Here is a 9729-nt window from a genome sequence, read left to right on the forward strand (position 1 = left end):
TGTATAAAACATACCTGAATAGACAAGAATAGAGGGGGCCTCTGTGCAGCCTTCTCTTTCTATTCCTATATCGCATACGATTTACCAATATGACTCGCATACGACTAGCATCTTTATATTCCTATGTGTGAAACAATTCTTTCCTTATAGCGTATATGACTAGCTTATATGACTGATATGAGTTTATTTAGCAACGAAGATTTTGACATTATGAAATATAATTAACTTTCTCAATATATTTTATGTGGAAATTGTCTATTTAGTAATTGCGATTACTTGTTTTATCTTTCATTAGATAGTGCCCAACCGTTTGTATAAAAAAAGAGCGATGTATTCGTTAATAATCGTTAATGCAGAGATTACTAATCGTTAATGGAAAAACACTATTGTTACAACATTAAGGTTTTAGTATTTTAATTTTAATTATTTGCATTTTATTATAATTACAGTATATTTATTTTCAATACAGTAAATATTTGCTTTCATGATTTGTCTAAGTACAGTTAGTTAGTTAGTTTATTGTATTTTTTGGAACCCAATTGTGGCAAATTTCAGAACGCACATTTGTCGTAGCAAACTAGCCCCACCACTAACTATAACCGTATCATACCGTGTCGTATTGCTTCTTGACCATCGGAAGAGTCAAGAGCAAACATCTAAGTCATAATTTTCCAATAGAGGATGACCGCGATGCTGTCCAACTGTCCGCGGTTTGTGCCTCGTGTAATAACAAGACTTAGTATATCACAAACGAAGGTAAATTATCAAACAATACTATCATTCCATTTGTTATTAATGTTAACGTATTTGTGACATACATATTGAGCAAGAAGAACCTAACGCCCTTTGAAGTAGAACCTGCCAATCAAAGTTGTCGGAATACTGCCTTTACCTATTGCATTTCGGTTATATAACAGTATTTGAACACGTTACGATTCATGACTCGATCTATCGACTACAATCTGTCAATGGGAAATTAAAAAATTCCTCGTGGCCGTCAGATGCAAACTTACTTTTTAGATAACCAAACAGATTTCCGTCGATTTTTTCAGGGCGTAATTTAAGGTCAAGGTTCTTTTTCTATCTATTCGATAGACACACTACCTATTTTTATCTAGTTTCTTTTATAACTCACTTTTATGTCATAATGTATATAAAATTATATAAACACATATAAAAATTTATATAACATTTTATATAATTATTACTTTTATATTTTAAATGAGAATCTATATTTATGTATACATTTGTTTCAGGTTGTGAGATCTTTATATAGTCAAGGTAAGACTACTAAATAAAAATGATATAATAAAGAAGTGGTGAGCTATGTTGAAAATCTAAAAACATTATCTTTATAGAGAGGCATATCAACGTTGGGGATAACCATGAACATAAACTATTAATTGTATCAAATCATTTTTGTAGGGCACATTCTATTTATCCACACCCAACATGTGGTCAACAAGAACTCACTAATGTAAGTTTAAAAAGTACATCAAAAGAGTAAAATATCCATATAATATGAATACTTTTTATATTTTTATCTAGAATAAACTGTAGTATAAATGGTTAATTAATTTAATAAGTAAAGTTTAATATGTAATTTTAATTTCTATCTAGATGTACAAAATATAAGAAATTTCACTGTTGGATAGACCAGGCAAGACATATTCATTCAACATCTTCATTATGTAAGTCATCTTTAGGGAAGAAAATATATAGTTAAGATTTTATACATAAATTCTTGTATAATGTAAATTTGTAATTGACAGGGGAAATAAAGGAAGTTGTAGTACCACCATTTGCGGAAAGTGTAAGTGAGGGGGATGTCAGATGGGATAAGAAAGTTGGTGATCAAGTTAAGGAAGATGATGTCTTATGTGAAATTGAAACTGATAAGGTAAAATCAATAAACAAATGAACTTACAGATAATAAACATATCTCGTAATTTATATATTTATGATAATCCCTTCACAGACTTCAGTTCCTGTACCATCACCAGCTTCTGGTGTAGTAAAAGAGATATTTGCCAAAGATGGTGAAACAGTAAAGCCAGGACAGAAACTATGTTCCATTGATGTTGGCGCAGTTGGAGCAGCACCAGCTGAAAAACCAGTTGAGAAACCAGCTGAAAAGCCAGCTGAAAAGGCTCCAAGTCCTCCACCTGCACCTAGTACAGCAGCACCACCGCCGCCGCCACCACCACCACCACCACCACCACCACCACCACCTTCAGCAGCTGTACCACCACCAGCTGCACGACCTCCACCTCCACAAGCACCTGCAGCATCCATGCCAGTTGCTGCAATTAAACATGCTCAAGTAGGTGTAATTGTGCAAATTCAGAAATAAAGATTCTTTATTTCTGTTATAAATTTTCCTTCCTGTTATAAATTTTTTACTATTCATTAAATGAATGAACATTTTTAGTCATTGGAAGGTGCAAAGGTACAACTGCCTCCTGCTGATTATACACGTGAAATACTTGGCACCAGAACAGAACAACGGGTAAAGATGAACAGGATGCGAATACGTATTGCAGAACGATTAAAAGATGCTCAAAATACGAACGCTATGTTAACTACATTTAATGAGATCGATATGAGGTTATTACATATCTATTGTAACTATAATTGTTAACTTCTGTTTTTGATAATAACTAACTTTTTTTCTTTTTACAGCCGCATTATGGAATTCCGTAAAATGCACCAAGAAAATTTTACAAAGAAATATGGTTTAAAGCTGGGATTTATGAGTCCATTTATTGCAGCGAGTACCTATGCTTTAAAAGATCAACCAGTAGTAAATGCTGTAATAGATGGCACTGACATAGTTTATAGAGACTATGTTGATATTAGTGTCGCAGTTGCAACACCAAAGGGTCTTGTTGTCCCAGTTCTTCGTAGCGTAGAAAACAAGAATTTTGCAGAAATTGAAATTGCTTTGGCAGCTTTAGGCGATAAAGCAAGAAAAGGCAAAATATCCGTCGAAGATATGGACGGTGGTACATTCACGATAAGTAACGGCGGTGTATTTGGTTCTCTGATGGGTACACCTATTATTAATCCACCACAAAGTGCAATTCTTGGGATGCACGGAGTATTCGACAGGCCCGTTGCAGTAAAGGGCGAGGTAAACACCGACAATTTCTTCTAATAAAGACTAATATTACAAATTTTATTGATCTTTTAATAATTTTCAGATTAAAATTCGTCCAATGATGTATGTGGCTTTAACATATGATCATCGATTAATTGACGGTCGCGAGGCTGTGATGTTCTTAAGAAAAATCAAGGACGCTGTGGAAGACCCTAGAATTATTTTAGCTGGCATTTAAGCCCCGTAAATATTTTCATTGAATCGCTTCAAAAACGCTTCACATCATGTTCAGAGCATTTTATACACGTTGTATTATATTCTGTTCATCGAGGATTTTACTCAAAACTACATATTCTCAAATACTTACTAATCATTGTGATAAACGAAAGTAAAAGAAGAAAAATATTACACGAACAAGAGAACATAATGTATTACTATCTGAAAGACTTTATGTTATTATCAAAGTATTATTTCAATTTATTTTTTGTCTTAATATACAGCGGCGTAAATCGATCTTTCTGCAACGTATAATACAATTGCTACATCATAACGTTTTTGAATTCTAACTAATGCTTAATTTAAGAAAATCCTTATTGGCATGAAAAAAAAAGAAACATATTTTAGTATCTATGTGACTCGAATACAAAATGCATTATATAGTAATTGAAAGGAAGAAAGCAAATTAAATGCTGTAAAATGTTTAAAACCTTTTACTTGAAAAAAGCATACATTTCTAATGTGTAATTGGTTCGATATAATTTAATTATATCTCTTTTTTTAACTTTCTATATTGTTGTTCAACGTATTTTTTGTAAAAATTGTACACAGATCATTACGTTTTTAAGACAACCACGTGTAAGAAGTATTTTACTATTTTTAATTGCTCTTATTTTTATTTTGATGGCTTTGAACGAGATGTTATAAAGAAGCGATAATTAAAGAGCTAGAAAGAGATACTTTATTACAAAAATAAATGTATCCAAGTATTAAAATAAAATTTCACGAATCTATATGTTGTCGATATTGTTAAATTATGTTCACAAAGACTTATATGTCGTATCGAGTTTTCTGAGAAAGAAATTTGTCATTTATACATTTTTCAAAACACGTGGGATTATGCAACAATTTTTCATTTTTTTATAAAGCTATAATTTTTCAATAACTATTGTCGAATACGATCATGTAAATTGTTCATAAATAAAAAACAATATTAAAGCTCGTTTAATATTGCTTTTAAAAACTTTTAATTGTTCAATTCGTCATACACAATCAAAATATTTATATTATTAATTTTTATATCATATTTTTTTTAAACATATAACATTTTTTGTATTAATACTTTTTCGACGTATCGAATTATTTCGATATATTACGAAGAAAGATATCGAAATCGTAATCGATTCTGCTCATATAAAGGCGAATGACTTCGCCGTTTCGATTCGTGACCAAACAGTGAAGCAAAAATGGTAATTTCTAAAGCCTTCTTAATTATTTGTAAATTAAGGAACTCGAACTATTCTAGAATAATTTATAGTAAAATACTTAACGTCTATATCCAATTAATTATAAAATTTATTACTTTCTTTTTAAATAAGTATATTATGTTATGTTTGACATTTTAGGTTATACTAATTATAACACGTTTTCTGATAAATTTCATATTATTCAAACTGAAAGTTTCGTATTCATTGCCAACTGTGTTTTTTTATTCATACGCAACATTCTTTCGAAATTATATTAAAAATATTATGTATTATGAAGTTGAAATTATTTTGAAAGGTAATATTTATTATATCAGGGACAGAATCAATCTGGTACCAGTGGTACAGGAAGTGATAAGAAGGATGATAAGGATAAGAAAAAGAAATATGAACCACCTATCCCAACAAGAGTAGGCAAAAAGAAGCGGCGTACAAAAGGACCAGATGCTGCTTTAAAATTACCACAAGTTACACCTCATACACGTTGTAGACTAAAGCTTCTGAAGTTAGAACGTATAAAAGATTACTTGTTAATGGAAGAAGAATTTATTCGAAATCAAGAAAGACTAAAGCCACAAGAAGAAAAGAATGAAGAAGAAAGATCTAAAGTCGATGACTTACGTGGAACTCCAATGTCTGTTGGAACATTAGAAGAAATTATTGATGATAATCATGCAATAGTTTCTACATCTGTTGGCTCTGAGCATTATGTATCAATTTTATCATTTGTGGATAAGGATCAATTAGAACCTGGATGTTCTGTTCTATTAAATCATAAAGTTCATGCTGTTGTTGGAGTTTTAGGTGATGATACAGATCCTATGGTTACAGTAATGAAACTAGAGAAAGCTCCACAAGAAACTTATGCAGATATTGGTGGTATGAAATATTTGCATTACTATTACAAATTTTTATATAACATTACTAATTCACAAACATATTTCATTATTTAGGACTTGATACACAAATTCAAGAAATCAAGGAATCTGTAGAATTACCTTTAACACATCCAGAGTATTATGAAGAAATGGGTATTAAACCTCCAAAAGGAGTCATACTTTATGGTCCTCCAGGAACTGGAAAAACATTGTTAGCAAAAGCTGTTGCTAATCAAACCTCTGCAACCTTTTTGAGAGTTGTTGGTTCTGAGCTTATACAGAAATATTTAGGAGATGGTCCCAAACTTGTTAGGGAGTTATTTAGGGTTGCAGAAGAGCATGCCCCTTCTATTGTATTTATAGATGAAATAGATGCTGTAGGCACAAAACGATATGATAGCAATAGTGGTGGAGAACGCGAAATTCAAAGAACTATGTTAGAACTCCTCAATCAACTTGATGGTACGAAAAGTATTTTAATTTCAATTATACAGTATTATTATAATTATGTTTTACATTTTAGTAACAAAGTATTTTTATTTTTCAGGTTTTGATAGTCGCGGAGATGTTAAAGTTGTTATGGCTACAAATAGAATTGAAACATTAGATCCAGCATTAATCAGACCTGGCCGTATTGATAGAAAAATAGAATTTCCATTGCCTGATGAAAAAACAAAAAGAAGAATATTCAGCATTCATACTAGCAGAATGACTTTAGCACCTGATGTAAATTTAGCAGAATTAATTATGGCTAAAGATGATCTTTCAGGTGCAGACATAAAGGTAAAGCATTATTTATATAATGGTATTTGAATGGAAAAAGAATTAAATGATACATTAAACAATATTTTTACCTTATAGGCTATATGTACTGAAGCTGGTTTAATGGCTTTACGCGAACGCCGTATGAAAGTTACTAGTGATGATTTCAAAAAATCTAAAGAGAGCGTTTTGTATCGGAAAAAGGAGGGATCTCCCGAAGGGTTATATTTATAAAAATTCTGCAATTAAAATTCTTTATTTACGTTTGAAGCATAAAAATATACATGCTAATAAAAAAATACAAAAAACTGTTTTGATTTATAAATTAATTATCTTCTAAATCTGGAACACCTCGTATCTTTAATATATCAGATTCGCTAATATTTAATTGCTTTACATATGGTTGAAAATACTCATACGATGTTTGAAGAACTTTCACTGAATACGATCTTTGTTCATTGATGATTTCATCAAAACTCTTCTGTGTATTATTGCCATTATGAAGTTCTGTTATACATATATGACACGCACCTCTTCTAGTTTTATCAAAAATTTCTTTTATATTTTGCGGATGCTCTACATCCTTTGGTATAGCATTTAATAAACTTTTAAACTTTCCTAGAATAAAAGCCGTTTGAAAGCCTTCTTTATATCCACTATCAAAACCATTTTGAAAAACAGAATTTGACCCATCTTCTACTCCTTCCCTGTAACCAACCTTTAAAAAATAATAGTATATTTAATATAACCTAACCCCAATCGTAGTACAGTTCATAGAAAATGTAGGTATTGTCCTTTTCATAATTATATGTTAGTATACAAATTGTACCTTTTTAGCAGTACTAATAATTCGATCCCAGTTTTTAGTAGCAATAGTCAAGGAATCTTCAGTATCCGATTCATTTAAAGAATTTTCCATGTTTTCTAAATAATTTTTGCTTTAATATAATAAATCTTATCGTTGCGGTTGCAAGTAAATTAGTGGAAGTACGTGACTATAACCTAGAAAATATTGAAGATAATCGTGTGAACTGCATATTTAATATTACACAAGTATAATGGAAACCGAAGCTAGTACTTCGAAGGAACGCGATACAACCAATGCAGATATAAATTCATACGAAACAATTGAACAAAAGTAAGATTTATTTCGTTTTACTAAAAATTAATGACATTTACTACGTATATAGTTAATAGGTTAGGTCATTATTGCCATTATGAAGTTCTGTTATACATATATGACACGCACCTCTTCTAGTTTTATCAAAAATTTCTTTTATATTTTGCGGATGCTCTACATCCTTTGGTATAGCATTTAATAAACTTTTAAACTTTCCTAGAATAAAAGCCGTTTGAAAGCCTTCTTTATATCCACTATCAAAACCATTTTGAAAAACAGAATTTGACTCATCTTCTACTCCTTCCCTGTAACCAACCTTTAAAAAATAATAGTATATTTAATATAACCTAAACCCAATCGTAGTACAGTTCATAGAAAATGTAGGTATTGTCCTTTTCATAATTATATGTTAGTATACAAATTGTACCTTTTTAGCAGTACTAATAATTCGATCCCAGTTTTTAGTAGCAATAGTCAAGGAATCTTCAGTATCCGATTCATTTAAAGAATTTTCCATGTTTTCTAAATAATTTTTGCTTTAATATAATAAATCTTATCGTTGCGGTTGCAAGTAAATTAGTGGAAGTACGTGACTATAACCTAGAAAATATTGAAGATAATCGTGTGAACTGCATATTTAATATTACACAAGTATAATGGAAACCGAAGCTAGTACTTCGAAGGAACGCGATACAACCAATGCAGATATAAATTCATACGAAACAATTGAACAAAAGTAAGATTTATTTCGTTTTACTAAAAATTAATGACATTTACTACGTATATAGTTAATAGGTTAGGTTGGGGTTAGGTTGTACATTACTCATGTACAATATAAATAATTATGTTATTACATAATAGACTCCTCATATTTTATTATTATAGAAATGAAATATGAAAAAAATATCTAAATATGGTATTTTAAATTTTCAGAATTCTTGCATTAGCACAAACAAGACCAAAAGGAATATCTGATAAAGACTTAAGTACTGAAATGCCAGAGTTGCAACCTGTTCAAAGAGCTCAAATTATAAATAAACTTTTATCTCAGGGTCATTTTGATCTATTTAAGCAAGGTGGTTCCTTGTTATATCGTTTGAAAGATCCATCTAAAGCAAAAATAGCTAAAGGTGCTGATAATGAAGAAAAGATCGTATATACCATCATTGAAGAAGCGGGGAATAAAGGGATTTGGATTCGTGATATAAGATTTAAATCTAATTTAATGCCCACTCAATTAAATAAAATTTTAAAAAGTTTAGAGATTAAAAAATTTATCAAAGCTGTTAAGTCTGTAGCAGCAAGTAAGAAAAAAGTGTATATGTTATACAATTTAGAGCCAGACACATCTGTAACTGGAGGTGCATGGTACCAAGATCAAGATTTTGAAGCGGAATTTGTTGATGTTCTTAATCAACAATGTTATAGATTTCTAGAGAATAAAAGGGAACAAATGAACTCTTGTAGAGGTGGACCAATCATGGCTAGAAATGTTACATTTGCTTCATCTAAAGAAGTATGGAAATTTATCTCTGATCTAGGAATAAGCAAGGTTTGAATGATCATTATAATTTTCTTCAAGTTATATATGTAGGCATTATAAAAAAATGCAAATATTTATAGGTGAAGTTATCAGTTGAAGATTTGGAGATGATATTGAATACCTTAGTTTATGATGGAAAAGTAGAACGTACTCTTTCAGGCGATGGGAGCACTTTATATAGAGCAGTAGAACCTTTATTAAGTCCACCTGGATTAATTAAATCTACTTGCGGCATTTGTCCGGTAAGCTATTTTATTTTTCTTTTTCATACATATTTTTTGTGACTTAATAATATAGAAATATTTAAATACAGGTGAGAAAAAATTGTTGTGATGTTGGTGATGTTACACCTACAAAGTGCCAATACATTACAGAATGGTTGGAATAATATTTTGTAATAAAAATATGGATTTAAAATAATTATTTATTTGTATATACTCTTTTTATACAAATATATGTTACGCAGAAAAAGAGAATAAAACTATATATTCTATAAAATATATTTAGAACGCTTATTTTATACAACCTTATAGTAATTTACAAAGATTAAGGAGAAAAATTTGGAGTTGTTTAATAATAGTAATTATAATAGAAACTGTTATTATGTATAACTGTATGAGAATAAAAATATAATTTTACCTAGATAAATTGCGAACAATTCCCGCCAAATTTAGTAGGTTTATATATCTAGACCGGATACTAATTACCAACTTGAAAAAGATAGTATGTTACAGTTATATTTTATATAGTTCGTAATGAATTTTCTTCACGAATAATATCACAAATACTTGTGACAATTATAGAAATTGTATTATCGTTGAAAGAAGAGACGTTTATCGAATTGA

The 9729-nt window shown here is 30.2% G+C and overlaps 4 protein-coding genes across 6 annotated transcripts; 3 read left to right on the forward strand and 1 right to left on the reverse strand.

Moving 5' to 3' along the window:
• The first annotated feature begins 582 nt into the window (after nucleotides 1-582).
• On the forward strand, nucleotides 583-4112 carry LOC117232531 (dihydrolipoyllysine-residue succinyltransferase component of 2-oxoglutarate dehydrogenase complex, mitochondrial). The gene is made up of 9 exons (XM_033491944.1): nucleotides 583-756; nucleotides 1257-1281; nucleotides 1426-1477; nucleotides 1621-1691; nucleotides 1773-1900; nucleotides 1979-2323; nucleotides 2432-2607; nucleotides 2683-3133; nucleotides 3204-4112. Exons 1-9 carry the CDS (start codon nucleotides 682-684, stop codon nucleotides 3336-3338), a joined length of 1458 nt encoding a protein of 485 aa, XP_033347835.1. The 5' UTR covers nucleotides 583-681; the 3' UTR covers nucleotides 3339-4112.
• A 348-nt stretch (nucleotides 4113-4460) lies between these two features.
• On the forward strand, nucleotides 4461-6850 carry LOC117232532 (26S proteasome regulatory subunit 4). The gene is made up of 5 exons (XM_033491945.1): nucleotides 4461-4566; nucleotides 4899-5460; nucleotides 5535-5921; nucleotides 6007-6242; nucleotides 6321-6850. The coding sequence occupies exons 1-5, from the start codon at nucleotides 4564-4566 to the stop codon at nucleotides 6453-6455; spliced, it is 1323 nt and encodes a 440-aa protein (XP_033347836.1). The 5' UTR covers nucleotides 4461-4563; the 3' UTR covers nucleotides 6456-6850.
• Nucleotides 6459-7416, reverse strand: LOC117232536. Of its 2 annotated transcripts, XM_033491954.1 has the most exons (3): nucleotides 7401-7416; nucleotides 7051-7145; nucleotides 6459-6939 (listed from the first exon to the last, which is right to left on the reverse strand). In XM_033491954.1, the coding sequence occupies exons 2-3, from the start codon at nucleotides 7138-7140 to the stop codon at nucleotides 6547-6549; spliced, it is 483 nt and encodes a 160-aa protein (XP_033347845.1). In that variant the 5' UTR covers nucleotides 7141-7145; nucleotides 7401-7416; the 3' UTR covers nucleotides 6459-6546. The 2 variants fall into 2 exon arrangements, with proteins under 2 accessions (XP_033347845.1, XP_033347844.1); XM_033491953.1 differs by lacking the exon at nucleotides 7401-7416 and having other exon boundaries at nucleotides 7051-7190.
• On the forward strand, nucleotides 7219-9317 carry LOC117232533 (DNA-directed RNA polymerase III subunit RPC6). 2 transcript variants are annotated; one of them, XM_033491946.1, is made up of 4 exons: nucleotides 7219-7359; nucleotides 8275-8893; nucleotides 8965-9126; nucleotides 9198-9317. In XM_033491946.1, exons 1-4 carry the CDS (start codon nucleotides 7280-7282, stop codon nucleotides 9270-9272), a joined length of 936 nt encoding a protein of 311 aa, XP_033347837.1. In that variant the 5' UTR covers nucleotides 7219-7279; the 3' UTR covers nucleotides 9273-9317. The 2 variants fall into 2 exon arrangements, with proteins under 2 accessions (XP_033347837.1, XP_033347838.1); XM_033491947.1 differs by lacking the exon at nucleotides 7219-7359 and adding an exon at nucleotides 7974-8077.
• Nucleotides 9318-9729: the final 412 nt, after the last annotated feature.

Source organism: Bombus vosnesenskii, unplaced genomic scaffold (assembly GCF_011952255.1).
Source record: "Bombus vosnesenskii isolate JDL3184/JDL3185 unplaced genomic scaffold, Bvos_JDL3184-5_v1.1 scf7180000013289, whole genome shotgun sequence".
NCBI lineage: Eukaryota > Metazoa > Arthropoda > Insecta > Hymenoptera > Apidae > Bombus > Bombus vosnesenskii.